Source organism: Diorhabda sublineata, chromosome 3 (assembly GCF_026230105.1).
Source record: "Diorhabda sublineata isolate icDioSubl1.1 chromosome 3, icDioSubl1.1, whole genome shotgun sequence".
Classification (NCBI taxonomy): Eukaryota; Metazoa; Arthropoda; class Insecta; order Coleoptera; family Chrysomelidae; genus Diorhabda; species Diorhabda sublineata.
In genome coordinates, this window is record NC_079476.1 from 35,090,826 (window position 1) to 35,106,859 (window position 16,034).

At 33.6% G+C, this 16,034-nt stretch overlaps 1 protein-coding gene across 3 annotated transcripts in view; it reads left to right on the top strand.

Annotated features, from left to right (window-relative positions):
- Positions 1-256: 256 nt before the first annotated feature.
- Positions 257-16,034, top strand: part of LOC130441313 (uncharacterized) — a 32,317-nt gene continuing 16,539 nt past the window's right edge. For all 3 annotated transcript variants that reach the window (XM_056774929.1, XM_056774930.1, XM_056774931.1), the window contains exons 1-4: positions 257-497; positions 9,459-9,692; positions 10,519-10,668; positions 13,165-13,326. In XM_056774929.1, the coding sequence (XP_056630907.1) occupies positions 9,518-9,692; positions 10,519-10,668; positions 13,165-13,326 (487 nt within the window). In that variant the 5' untranslated portion in view covers positions 257-497; positions 9,459-9,517. The remainder of the gene's footprint in view (positions 498-9,458; positions 9,693-10,518; positions 10,669-13,164; positions 13,327-16,034) is intronic.

Consider the following 16,034-nt stretch of genomic DNA (forward strand, 5'->3'; position numbering starts at 1 on the left):
TTATTAATATGAAACACTCAAAAAAAGTAAACTATACAGTTTTGTTAATTATATAAATTTAAAACGAAAAAGTTATGAAATATTTAGTTTTATCACGTAAGGAACAATTCTTGATAAATAAATTTGAATTGGCATTACATTAATACGATGTATATACCTTTGTAAATAAATCATCTAATATTTGTAAAACAAGAAGTACGATAATTTGGAGTAAGAGTAAATGTAGCGCGCAAACGTGTTGACCCCATGTCCCTTCAGGACGTTCAACGTTCGTTGGCGCTACGCAACCCAAAAAACGGCGCCGTGGTTTTATCCTATTAATACAATTTCATGACCTTTTATAGTGTGACATAGTTATTATTCGTGACATTAAAATTCACTATAGTGTTGTTATTTTTATTATAAACGACTGTGAGTTTAATCAGTGTTGTTGATCTTTGCGAGAAAAAGGAAAACGAGACCCTTTTATATTAAGATGAAAGAATATTGATCGAGAGGTTAGATGATAATGAATCTTGTTTACTATTTGCGTTTTGAATTTAATTTATCAACAAACGAAAAAATATTGATTATTCATTTGCTGGTTTTTAATTTATTCGTATGGAATTTTTAAACAAGGATTATATTTAAAATTTTGAAAACAGTTTAAAGCAATAAAATATATTAGTATCAAATTTTTCGGTAATTAATTATACGAAAGGGAAATTAGCCTTCTAGAAATAATTCTCGAGGTTGTAATTTTTATTTTATTGCTAAATAATGTTTTTTCCTCATGGTTATTTTCTTGAAGACATCAATTCGTTTTTGATGTTTCTTTACGTGTGGGACAGAAATTTTTCATCGTATTCAAAACACCCTTTGTAAAACAAATGAAAAACTGATTGGTGGATATGAAATTTCATTTTTCCATTTTCTTTTTCTCAAATCCATATCCATAAAAGGAAAGAAAACAAATGTGATTATATTATTACAAAGTGGCTACCTTTATAGTATGCGATTGTTTTATAGCTTTTTTTCGTTTTTATCTCAAAGATATACAATGTGTCTCAATGTAACCATCCATGTGATAATCAAGGCAGCCACACGTTTTGGGTGTACGCACCGGAATCAATTTCCATGAAAATATAAGTATGATTGATTAACTGTCAAGTGCCTGAAAACTATAATATCAAATAAAATATATATATATATATATATACATACATTTTTCATGATAAACTTTCAACTATTAATATAATGAACGGATGAATGTTTAGATAAGATTTCGTGGGAGAAGAGTAGAGCTATAATCTGTACTGGGGGCTGTGCCTCCAGACCCCAACTGGGGCTAGTCCCTTTAGAATACTCATATTTCTTTTTTGGATAGTGACAAATCGCCGAAAAATTTTCAGCAGTTCAAAATTTGACACAATAGAAGAGGTTGAGGAAAAAGGCGGTTGGTTAGTTTACATGAAGTTAGGTTAGGCTGGGTTCTAATATTTGTTTTCAAACCTCATGCTATTGCTGTAGATGACCGCCTTTTCCGATATTTTTGGATAATTATTAGTGACATTTAATATGCATAAGAAATAAGTTTTCTAACGGAAAATATGGGACATCCTCATCTTTAAAGTAAAAATTTTTTTGTTTTGGATAACATTCTTATGGTCCTACCTAACGGAACATCTGATGACCTTGAAATGGGTGCATCGATTCAAAGATTAATTGTTCTCTTGCTCTCCAACATTCAAAACTTCATCACACTCAAATTCTTCATCAACAAAAGCTGAGCTACGTCAGGTTCTTCAATAATGTCTCTGCTATTTGCAATATTAACTCAGTACTCAGGGGCTCTTGAAATTTAAAACTCTAAAAAACACATTTGTTAAACAAAAATGTGAAAATACGCTCTGTCTCGAAAAAAATTGCTTCTAATATGTAGTTCACTCTGTATATATTTCTTTTTGTGTAAACATTGTATGGAACATTATTTTATATCTCTGTAAGTTACCAAATTAGTAAGTGAATGCAGTACATTGAATAAAAACCAAACCCTTATTTGCAACCTCAAGATTTCAACCTTATCCAAATATCTGGCGTCGATGTGTGCAAAATAAGATCAATCTGGAGATTGGCTCTAAAGTTTTAAATCCGAGCCCCAGACGTTGTATTAGAATATCAAATTCGTATCAAATGATAAAAGTTACTTATCTTGGGTTATTCGAATGAGTCGATTTTTCTCGTGCTTCAAGAAGATGGATTTCTTTTACTTTATCCTTAGAAGACTAAGGGTGGATCAATACAAACACGACCACCATTGTAGTCCTCAAATAATTCAATTATTATGTAAACTTTGAGATGAAGCTGACATGATAAGAGCAAGAAAAAGGGGAGATTGTGCGTTAATGAAATCGTACAAATTTTACATAAGGGGTGTTTGCAAATCGTCAAGAAAACATTCTGATTCTTGTTGGGTTAAGCAAAAATTTTCTCATTAGGAGTAATAAAAATTATTGTAAAAACTGTCGCGATTTTTTTAGATGGTTAACAAGTCAAAATCTAAAGCTCCTGATACTTTAAAAAATCTGTCTCGCCTTCTTATCATTCATTATTGTTGTTATCTAATTCTTTGAATCAATTAATGTTACTTCGTTCTAATTTGCCACTAGCGACGTTGGTGTAGAATAAAGTCTTCGACATGTCAATTGTCACTATTTCTTCGGCGGTTTTAATACATGTTCATACAATAAATAAATAATTATTCCTATACTATTTTCCTTTATTCGGTTAATTAGTTTGGTAAAAACACGCGAATGTTTTAAAACGTTACACTTTGGAAATCGCTGAAAGTTTTGTCTTTCGCAAACTTTTGTCCTTTTTTGTTTTTTCGAACGAAATGGAACCGCACTGCGGCATTCTCAATAATTTTTTAATAGCAGTGTTACTTTACTAGAAATAGTTTTAGAAAGTAAGAATCACGCTTTTGTAATAGTAATAAATGATATAAGTAATAGAAACACTATAAGAAAATGAACTATGAATACAGCTGAATAAATTAAATTCACCTTTCACATTACTAGAAAATGGATCTTCGATCATTTTGCATGAGAAACGTCACAATATGAGGTCTGGTTATTAAATAACGAGACTGGTTATTGATGATTTCCATTCCGAGTCCGTTGAGGCGTTCTACCCAACCGATTTGCTTAATTTTTTTTTTCAATGAAAGGTATTGGTACACAGATCAGCCATCAACCATCGGATTTCATCTAATTTTCACCATTCTCAAGTTATACTCAAATGCGATTTCCCCCTGTACATTACTTATGGGAGTTTTTCACATACACACGTTCTATCCTCAATATCTCAGGTTTTATTCAAGAAAGAGACTTCGTTTTGGTTTAAGAACACTCGCTGAAACACCCTTTTTCTTTTGAGTTTTTGAACACTTAAATCGGTTGAGTTGGAGAGGAGCTAGGCGCGGACATTCAATGTGGAGTTATGGATTTTTGTAGGTTTTTGGCAATTTTTCTACATTTAAAGATCTATATCTCAGATTTGAATACAGCTGCAGAGTTCGTTTTAGTTTAAGAACATTCGCTGAAACACCCTCTTTCTTTTGAGTTTTTGAACACTTAAATCGGTTGAGTTGGAGAGGAGCTAGGCGCGGACGAAGCTATAATTATCCACATAGTCACGGAGCAGCACGGGTCCGGACTAGTAAAAATTATTCTACATTCGAATTTCTCCCCTTCAATATACTCGCTTCCCCTTGCCACACACCTATCCATACTTTTTTTCCATTGATCGAAGCAGTGCTGGAAGTTTTCTTTGGTGAGTGTCTTTAGGAGCTCTGCCGTTTTTTGCTTTATCGCTTCCATCGACTCAAATCGAGTCCCTTCCAAAGCAGATCATTTTCTAACCTTTCAAGTAAATCTGAGCAGACCCGTTGACGCAAGAGCTTTTGGTCACAATTCCTTGTGTAGAATTTTTCTAACCGTTTCGTTATCGGCGTTTACAGCTTCGGCAATCATCCGGATGCTTATTCGACGATCTGCACGCACAATTTGGTTGATTTTCGTCACTGGTTCCAGAGTTGAAACAGTTACAGGGCAACCTGGGCGCTGGCCATCTTCAGTGTTCTCTCGGTTCTCACTAAAGCTCTTACACCACTCAAAAACACGCGCACGAGATAGAGAATTGTCCCCATATGTCTTTTGCAACAATTTATAGTACTAAGTCTAAGTTATTCTTCAATTTAACGAGAAATTTGAGATTTATACGTTGCTCCTGTTTCTCGTTACCCGTGGTTTTCGAAACCTGAAAAAAACACATTCGTTTCAAACAAGAAAAGATATTTAGATACCCAACACACTACTCGTTTTTCATCCCACCCGTCTAGGGCGCCCTCTAGGCGCGCGTCTCGTTATTTAATAGCCAAACCTCGTATGAAAAAGTTATCAAATTATTAATAAAATTTAATAATGATAATATTAAAATAATAAAACTCTAATCCATTATTGACAATATTCAGCTAAATTGCGTTTGTAAATACATGATTCACTGTCATCCACTTTGGGCTTAATTTGAAATAAAAAATCCTCCGCTGAAACCAACGTCCAAGTAAAGCAATGAAGTTCAATTTATTTATACACCAACGAGCGTTCCTGCATTTTGATCCCCACAATTTTCTGTTTCCAAGCGAGAACGAATGAAATTTCGTATTCAACACGTTATGAAATGTCTAATATTATTTTACTCGTATAATTTGCTGAATTGCCTCACATCGTTTGCTCGTTTCGGCACAAATTACCTTCACCAAATAAAAGTTTCATACCTGGTTACGTGAATTTCATATTCACTCTCCAAATAAAGATAAGTAAAATATGTTTTTGTAATAAGTGCTTCTATCTACAGGTTTTTGTGTAGTTTATTGACGTCCGAAATAAAAAATGAAAGATACAAATCATAGGTGCACCATATTTATCAACAAGCAGAATATTTTAAGTTTATGGGGTGGTTTAAGAAACTACGGTGCTTGATAAGTCATAAAACAAACTATAAAATTGAAAATGGAAATTTATGTACTACTTTCACATAATATATGGATTATTATGTGAATATTGACAAGTTTTTGCTATTGTCAATCGAATAATATTGTCAATTCGATAGAATAATATGTCAAAAGTCTGCTATGAGTAAACAAATTGGTATATTTCGAAAACTGCTGAACTCTACACGAGCCATTCATTTAATCGATCATAGTTTGGGTGAACGGAGCTGAGCTGAGCAAAAACTAGGAGGCTGGATATCAACCGCAGTTGCCGAAGGTTGCATCGACGACCACACTTTAATGTTCGACAATTGTGGCCGCACGTTGGGCGCCAAATTTGTTATGCTCGCCTCGATTGTGGCTCCGGCCCCATGTTGGGCGTCAAATTTGTTATGTTAGATTGTTATGGCAGATTGATTGAGAAGAAGAGAGAAACGTTGGGCGTCAATCGTGACGTATTATGGTACACGATATAAATAAAGAAAAAAATTATTTAATCAAAATAGTTATAACATATGTATTGTTCCAAAATTTTTAATATAATTGTTCTTATTCGAGTTCTGCATTTAAGACAGTTGTTGAAAATAGATTTAAATTTTGATAAATATGCGAATTTTATTTGATTGGTTTAAGCAATTGATTTATACTAAATAACGACAAATTGGAAAGTTAAATTTTAAAAGTTTATATCCTGTCTATGTATAATTACATTATTCTAATTATTATGACGATCTAAAATAATGAATGTTTATAATTACGGTTGACAGCTGAGTCTAGAATGTTTCTCATTAAGCCCTCAAGAATCTGTTTGACTTTGATAACACGTACTGGGTATTGATGTCCACTTCAGGATTGTCTCTTTATTATTTTTTCCCTTTATTTAATTAATCGCTTAGGATCTTTTAATCACATTATACGCATTCAGATTTTTCTTTATTCACTCTCCGTTTGGATGTTCCGGTGACTACTTATACCTATAATATACTTATACAGAATGTCTTGTTTACTTTTGGTAACTAACCACAACCATCTCTTTTCCTGCTGTTTAAATTTCTTTTCAACGATTGTCACTTTTTTTTAACCATGTTCTTTTAAGATGCCTGTTTTTTGTAATAAATGTAAATTCTACATCTGCTTCTTTTTTTACTATATACTAGTATACTAGTGATTCAAACCCTAAATCACGGATTTTTTGCATGGCAGCATGAGGTTTGTGTGCAGGGGCGTTGTCCTGCAAAAACAAAACACCAACTTACCGTGTCTTTTCTCTTTAATTTTTTCCCGTAGAGTGGTCAGTTATGTCGAATAGTAATCTCCAGTTATTGCTCTACCCTTATCCAAAAAATCAATCATGATTACTCCATGGCAATCCAAAAAAACTGAAGCAAAAACTTTTCCAGCAGATTTTTGGACAAGAAACTTCTTAGGTCTTGGAGAACCAGAGTGTCGCCATTCCATCGATTGTTGCTTTGTTTCTGGATCGTAGAAATGTACCCAAAAGTCTCATCGATAGTAACAATTCGGTTTAAGAAGTCTACATCGTTTTCAAATCGAGCACAGATCGAACGTGATGCTTCTACCCTTGGACGTTTGGGGATCCATTTTGCAGCAATTTTTCTCATGTCTAAATTGACGTGAACTATATGATGAAATATTCATTGCTTCAGATATCCGTTTTAGCCCAATTCGACGGTCTGATAAAATCATGTCATGAACTGCATCGATATTTTCGGAGACTGACAAGGAAACTGGCCTTCCCGATCGGTCATCATCTTCAATGGAAAATTTACCTTTTTTGAAGCTTGCAGTCCAATTTTTCATGGTTGCATACGAAAGACATTGATCACCAAGGGTATTAAGCATATCTTCGTAAATCTGCTCACCTCTTAATCCTTTTAAATACAGGTACTTGGCTCGATACTCCAATATTTCGATTTTCACAATTTCGTCGGTGGACATCTTTCTTCTTTTAATTAATTTCGTTACTCTGGTTTACTTTTTTGACGTCAAACTTTACACTTACACTTCTATTAAGTTATTTTTCGTTGCTATTGTAACGCAATATTTTGTTTATGCATGGAACTGATCTAAGCTAACTAGATGTCCATACATCCTTGTATGATTATGCTATTTTGAAAAATAATTTTGATTCCTTCATCTTTTTCATTAATTCTATGTACATATAAAGTCTTTATTAAACTTTATTATTTCTCTCACACTGTTAATTTTGCTGTTACAATTATATAAAAAAATCTTCTGTTTTTAGTATGTTACCGTTATATTTCATCACAATACATAACTTAAATAATTTAGAACGTGTATTTAGTTAACAAGAATAACAAAGTGTTAACGAAATTACGAATACCACAGGAAGTACTAATAATAATATGGGAAATATGGAAAATCCACCTGTACATAGTAGTTGCTTTGTCCCGGTGTAGAAGACCTTTGCTTTGTTCAAACGCGATTGTTTTATATCAAATTCTTATCGAATCCACTCGATATGTCATTATTGTTTTTTAATCCATTTTAAGGTATTCAAATATCCCGTGTGCATCCCAAAAACCAATTGATCTCATTGGGTAACAAACCCATTTTAAACTAATTTAGCTTCGATCTTTTCAATAAATTTCATTATCTCAGCGTACACTATAATTAATTGTATAGGCTATGAAAACCTCAACTCTGTGTGCAAAACGTTTAGCATCATTTTTCCAAATTTTATTCTCAAATCACGACGTTGTTTAATATCAGCGTTTTTCAGACAAAACTTGAATATCTAAGATTTTCAAATTTTGCTAATGATAGATGCCTTTGGATGGGAGCGGATTCCTCTTTTCAGTTATGAGGTGAAAAATTCAAAAAGTTTTTCACTTAAATTAGCAATTTCTATCAAATGACGTACAGCTGGTTGACTTGCTTGCAACAGCACATTTTAAATGCATAAGTATTTAATAACTCCCTGTAGTATAGCTTTTATGGCAATCGGATGCTAAATTTAGTTATTATATGATGAATCAGAAAATTTCAATCTTTGCAGAGATTAACGATTACTTTGTTCACTACTTTTCCGGGAATAAGCTTAAGGATTTTATCTTTGTTCCAACTTCAATTATCTAGAAAAGCTATAATGATGAAATCGCATTAAAGTTAGTAAAACACAACGTGTATTCCTTCGTGGGTCGATTTTGGAACACATTGTGATATTTTGGTTCTTGTTTTTATAAAATTCATCATTTTAATTCTTACGTATTTAGATAAGATTTAGATAAAAAATGACTTGTAGTCATAATTGTTGTTTCCGTAAATGAGATTTGTGAACAAAATCTTCCCTTTGAAAAGAGCGTGAACGATAAGTTTTGGTTCAGATTAATATTATAGAATTGAGATTGATGGAGGGTTTCTAAAAGTATATAGTAAGTATAATATATTCTAGGTATAATAAAACTAATTTTTTGTTATCCACTGTTCATTTTATTAAAATTTTGAAAAATACTCAATCAACAGGAAATCTGATAGATAATTGTGAAATCCTTATTGTATAAGCTTGAAGTCAGTCATCTTGGTCATGTACTAGCTTCCATTCCCCCCTACTCACAAGTTCCCCCCATTACATGGTATTGGACAGGGCGGCAAATTCGTAAATCCGCCAATGGGAGGTGCATTATTTTCAGACATAGATTCACTTATTCCAGATTTTTTGCTATTATTATTTGGTATTTAGTGGCATATGTTTCTGGTACTAAAAAATAATTATGGATATGAAACATGTAACAGTTTGAATTCGATGGAGTTATTTGGTTGCTTTAGCTATTTTCTTAAATAAGTTTTATTTGACGTAATGATCTTCATATTTAAGAACCGATTAAAACATCAACAGAATCCGGTAGAATTGCTTCAAGATGTTCCCTGTTACACCCAATAAACTAAATTTTAGTTAGTAAAAATATGCCCGAGACTCCAAAGTATTTCTGTTTGAGTTCTTGTGACTTTTTTTCGTCCCGATATTAAAAAACCACCTTAAGAGAATTTATTTTGAGATAATAATTCAGATGCAGGCCGAAATTTATTCCATCACTGCTAAAGGGAATGGGTAGAACCGTCCACGGCACCGTGTTTCCCAAGTTATTTTGAAGAAATAAATATTAAATTGGAATTATATTCTTCACACGTGGTATTTTGAAAATTTAAAGGAAAATTATTTCCATTTAAGGTTTAGAAATGCTTCAAAATAATCTATAAAAGGAGGAAATCTGTTAACTAACTTTTCAAATTGTGGAAAATGAAGAGTATTGCAATGTGCTTTATGCCTCTAAGTGTATCACGACCAATCTACGTCGAACTTGTCCGTACTTATCTAACCTAACCTATTTCCATCAACTTTAATTATCTATTTTACTTTATATAACTAAATATAAATTTTTAGGTATATACAATGTTTGCTGATGTCGAGTCCGATTTGGAGGATATTTATAACCTCCGGAGATGAAACTCTTCAATACTTTTTACTTCATTCTAATCTTGTACACTCCTCAACCTTTATCACGTGCCCAACGGTTATTGTTTTCAAGAAAATATCACTCTGACGATGATGACGATCACTCAGATTATAACAATTACAATGAAGAAATTGACGAACTGTTATCTAGAAATAGCACAGGTAAATTTTTTCTTTATTTATAACAACAAAATTGAACTAGTATCAAATTATACCATCTATGTTTCCATAGATAACGGAAGTAGCTTCCAAATGCCTTCATAACACAAACTAAAGCCGCCCACAGTCAAAAAATTTTGTATATAACAAGTATGAAAAATATTTAAGGAGATTTAGAAATTTTTTTAATTTTCATAAACTCACTTTCAATCTATAAATTTAAATATAAAGTCGCAGCACATTTTAATGATTTCTTACTACAATTTTTCACTTACTTACATAGCTTAGTTATGTAGTTACACTGGGGCGCGGTTATTACGTTATTATCCAACCCTCCCCTAGCATATAATACGCAAAGATGTGTCCGTGTACCCTAAATTTTTGTACTTTTTCATTATTGTTGTTTTATTATAATAAAAATTTAAGTTTGAACAATCAATGTTATTTGCAGTCCGCTTACACGAACACTAAGAGTTGTACTTTGGAATAGATTTTTCATCACCTGTACCGAGAAAGCAAATACATTCTTAAAGCCAAAAATTTCGATTTTCTTTGGATCTTCCATTTCAATTCTACAAAAATAGATCCGTTTGCTTTTCTCCTCGGAAAATTATTATTTTTATCTCTTGTATTTTGAAGCGAAAAAAATAAAAATTTGATTTCAAAATATTCCGAGCAATATCGTTTTGATACCGTTCGATTTCGATTATAATCAATAGGGTAAGGTTGCCGTTTCATATAATTCTTATAAACAAAACTTTGGGATTGGGTAGATAAACAAACGCTAGGAATTGAAGGGCATGGAAGATAATTTTATTCTCTATTTTAGAAGAGAAAGGTCAGTATGTGGGTGCCTTGTGTGAATTTACCTGTAGTCCTAAACTCCCCCACGTATTTTGTAATCCAGTTAGCGGTAAATGCGATTGTGAAAAAAAGTATCCAGTCAAACTCCAAAACCCTTATGCAGGCTGTAGTAAACGTAAGTAAATTCTAGCATTATTTATTGATTTAGTACTACTACACTCCATACTTGGGTAAAATATCGATATATCAACATACAATAAAAAGTGTTCTAAACAAATTCCGAGGTACGAGACAGCAGAAACAGCCCAAAAAACTGTTGGAAGATACCAAAGCATTACAATAAACGCAAAAATATCAAAACCATGAATAATATTCAATGGATAGAATACACTGAACTTTGCATGACCACACGGAAGAATATTTTTGAGGATATCATGGATGGACTACAAAGAACAGAAATTGAAACAGCAATCGAAAACAGAAACAGCTACAAGAACGCAAATAAATCGACGATAATATGCAGAAAACAGGTAATCGCTGTAACAAATGACAATATTAGAATAACAAATAAAGAATATCCAATAAATTTAGTAACCACATTTCTAAAAAGATCTATACAAACATTGGATCAAATATTATATCAAATATAAAGAATTAGAAAAGGCGCTCAATGAATATCAAAGCAGTAGGTAACGATGTTAGATACCGTAATAAACGAGAAAAGCAGTGAAGAAGACATAAGAAACTACTGTCGATAATCCTATTGCCTACAAAACATTCGAAGAAATCAATAGAAACAGAATACAAAATACACTAGATGCTACATAACCAATGGAATAGGCTTAACAATAGATCATATTCAAACACTGAGAAGTCAGAACAAAATAATACGAACTACCATTAGCATTCGCCATCATTAACTTGGAGAAGACATTCAACTGGATATACCATTATGGAAGCACTTACAAATCAAGATCTAGAAAAACCATATAAAGAAGCTCTAGCTAACAGCTAGAGTAATGATATACAAAGAATCTCCAGCAATTTCAACTAAGGGATGTGGTGACGTCATATCTCTTAAACCCTTCACGACGACACTGGAAGAAACCTTCCGGAAGCTATATTGGAACAACAAACGCAACGTAGATAATACCTCAACCTCTTGAGGATTTACAGCAACAAATAAATTACGAACAATAAAGTAGATCTCAAAATGAGCCCAGTAAGACAAAGGTAATATACCGGGTGTCCCAATAAGAATGGCTCTCGGCCATATCTCGGGAATCGCTTATAGAACAGCTTCGGGAAAAAAAATTTATAACAAAATTGATCTTGAGAATAACCTGGAAATTATTTACAGAGTTGTAGGTCCACCGCTGGAAGGCGTAATTAAATAACAAAAATTATAAAATTTTGACCGATTAAGATGCATTTAAACTATGAATATCGTATTCTTCAGGAAATTCAACGTATATTTGATCTTACACGTTTTAGTCTATCTCTTCAAATAAGAGATGGGGGGAAGCGGGAACTTTTTTATGAAAAAACGCCTGTAAGTCCAGTTCCATTTAACCTATCGATGCAAACTTAGTCTTTTTGAAGAGAGCTCCTTTCTACCAATGTAAGAGTTATAATTTCGAAACAACCTAATTAGTAACGTATACGCTAGAGGGCGCTATTTATTTATTTTTTAAATCTAGCTTGTTGAAAAATGTTATATGGTAACATGCAGTTTTAATTAAGGAATAAAAAGCAGACCAAATTAGCAACAGAATAGCGACAACCGCGTGTCAATATCTTTTTCGTATTACGAGATATCTTAAGAAATGTGTAAATTTTAAGCATTTTCCTTTAAACATAAATTACTCCGGTTTGACCGAACGGATTTTAACATTTTTTGACTGCTCAAAATTGTTAATTAGGCAAAATTTGTAAATTATTCATTTTATAATTTTTGTTCTTTAATTACACCTCTAGTGGTGGACCTACCACTCTGTAAATAATTTCCAAGTTTTTCTCGAGGTCACTTTTGTTATAATTTTTTTTCCCGAAGCTGTACTATAAACGGTTCCCGAGATATGGCCGAGAGCCATTCTTTTTTGGGACACCCGGCACAAAGAACTGGTAGATCAACAAGACTTACAAACAAAGGATACAAGACTGGGAGTAGTAGATGATAATCTAAGTCAACTCATACACAAATAAGGATCTTCTTTCCCAGAAATTAAAAGACGAGGCGCGCATTCAGAAAAACACGAACCTCAAGAAAAGAGCGTTAGAGCAGTGAGTTTTACTGGTCCCGACATACGGATACGAAACCTGGAAAACTGATATCATTAGAAAACTCCAGATAACACAGAGCCCTAAGGAGCGGAACATGCTAGGACAAACAAAAAGAGATCGTATGAGAATGGAGTGGATAAGACAAAAGACCCAGGTTATGGACGTTATCCACAGGTACGTGGCAATGGGCAGGACACTTGGCGAAAATAAATAGAACATACGATTAACCCATAAATCATAAAAAGACTAAAAATAAGATCCAACTTAAGATATTAACTTAACCCAAAATATTAGACAATTCACCGGAACAACAACATATTTATAATCAAATGCATGTTTTTTCATTATAATGTTTAGCTAATAATGTGAGTTTTTCTAAATGTTGCAGCAAAACAATTGGGCGATCAATGTTATTACAAAGAAACTTGCCAATATACGGATCGACATGCTTCCTGTATTCAAGTTCATCACAACGCAGTTTGCCAATGTGAAAATGGCTACCATTCCGTATCTCTTCAGAAACCTTCGAAAAGAGTTTTTTGTGCAGAAGGTAAGTATAGTAGGGCCTCGTTAATCGAGAGAGGCAAAAACAACGACTTTTTCGGATTATCGAGGCGTTCGGATTATAGTATGCAATATTTAATGTTAATAAAACACATGTTTAACATTAGTTTCTTCAATCAATTTTTAAATTATAGCATAAAGCATATGAGAAACATAACTTCGTGGCTATCAAATTCGTTATCTTCAGCCCATTTTAAAGCAGTGTTGAAAGCTCCTACTGTCTCTGAATTACCAACTTTTGTGAAGGCGAGAACTTCAACGCTATCGTCCTCATCTTGCTCATCGTCCTCACACATAGTCTCTCGCACAATTTCGTCATCAGTTAACACTTCATATCTTTTTAACTTGCTTTCGGCACCACCAGCAGCCCATTCTTGAGCTTCTGTCTCACTTATTTGAGGATTATTGGGTCCTCTCAACCTGTTAAAAAGCTGGGCTAAAGGAACATCATCTTGTGGTTCATCATCATCAGTGAGAAATTCAGGGTGCAAATTCTTCCTAGATTCTTTAATTAGCGATGCGTTAACATTGGTACAGCAATTAGCCAAAAGAAACACTGCGCGTCCTTTAAAGTTATAGATTTTAATGAACCTGATGCAAGACAGTTAACGCCGTGGTGTTAGGTGGCAGGAACATTGCAAAAATGTGGCCGTCTTCAGAGACAAATTCATCTGCTGATGGATGCCCAGGACAATCCAGCAATAACAGTGCCAGACAAAAAATGGCGGCGGACCGCGTGAACGAATTCCGTTTCAAACCACTAAAGAAACAAGTCTTTTGTTACCCAAGCATTATCTTGTGCACGATAACAAACAGGAAGACGTGTTGATTTAAATACCCGCGTATTTTTTGATTTTCATCTTTTATCTTTTCATTTTCAATGTCACTCTCATCTTCATCATTTTCTTTCCGGAAGCGGACTGCTCATTCCCAGAGGATAAAGTATGATCAGGCAATAATCTCCAGTATAAACCAGATTCGTCAACATTGTAAACCAGTTCCGCTGCTAATTTTTTTACTCCAAAGCCCTGGTTTCTCTGATCAGATCGGACCGAAATATTTCGGTGAATATTCGCGTACAAAACGCTCTAGGTTCCCGAATTTAGTTCGATCAGAAGATTCGTCTGTGTGGGGTTTGTCTGAAGATTTTCTGCGCTTAGAGGATGTGGCACTTCTTACCGACGGACATATCTTTATACATTTATGTTTTATAAAATAATTATAATGCTGATAGAAATAAAAATGCACAGAATTCTAAAATATAAACAAATTCAACAAGTTCCGGCGAACTGATCCGTTTAAAAATCGTTCAAATCAAAACTAGTTTGATTGAGACGAACTTCGTTCCAATACACTACTATACTGGGTTTTACCGAAAACATTAACTAACTTTTCGTGCTATACTACCGAAATATTTCGGGCCGATATGGCCAGAGAAACCAGGACTAAATAACTTTCTGTAAGTCTAGTTGGAATGGTCCGATAGCGGCTTCATCATTTGACAGTTTTTCACCTGCCATTTTTAAACGTCTTATTCCGTGGCTTTTTTTAAATTTGTCTCACCATCCCCGGATTGCATTAAACCCGATATTGGAGTTTGTAATCTGGCGATGAAAAATTCGAGCTTTCTCACAAATCATATCACCACTTACAGGAACATGCAATCGCCTTTGTTACAAAAACCACGTAAAAAAGCATCTTCTAAAACAGGATTTTCCGATTTCTTCAGTGTTTTTCTTACACCGGGACCACGTTCTGTTAGACTAACAAACTTCAAGAGTTTGTCTTTGTTTTTCTTTATGTCCCCTACAGTTGACCTGCTTATACCAAACTTACGAGCAATGACAGGGTAGCTGTCACCTTTATCTAACATTTCTATAATCCGCAATTTGTCTTTTAATATCGATGTCGAATGTTTACCATGATGTTAGCGAACGTGCTAAATTGACACTGTACGTATTAAGCCGCGCCCCCACTGGATAAACAATGGACAAACATTATTTGCCAAAAATTTCGACCGACTTTTTTGTTTGACAAACAAAGTTCACCGGTGTTTTTGATGTGGATGCTATCCCAACAAACATTTCATGTATGGAAGGAAAAGTGACCATCATTTTTGTTTGTCTAGAATGTTCCCGTCCTAGATCGAACATTGTTTGTCAGTGACTTCCTCTACCACCTATTTGGCTTGTTTTAGTGTATGGAAGTAGAGGAAGTATTGTTTTAGTATTTGAAGTGGTTTTCCGGCGTAATTTTTGGATATAAGCATTATTATTTGTATTTTTTTATTGAAAATATTCAGTGGAAAAGTGTGTGTGTAATTTTTCCGCAAAATAAGTAAAGAGTTTTGGAGCCAAGAGAATTTGATAAGATTAATTAACGTTTACGAAGGAAAACCTTTATTGAGAGACACTAATAATGATGATTATAAAAACAAAATCAAAAGAAGAGATGCATTAGATGACATTGCAAAAGATTTAGGAGTAAATAATGTCGCCGAGATTAACTAATAGAAAATAAATACATTAAATCACCTACACTCAAGCATAGTCCTTTTGCCAAGGTCATTGCCACTATCAGAGGAGACAGCAGCAATTAACTCCCATTCTTTGGGTGTTGAAAGTGTCTTTACGTACTCTTTCAAACAGTTTGTTGGGATACCTTAAATAAATACATCAACGAATTATAGGAATC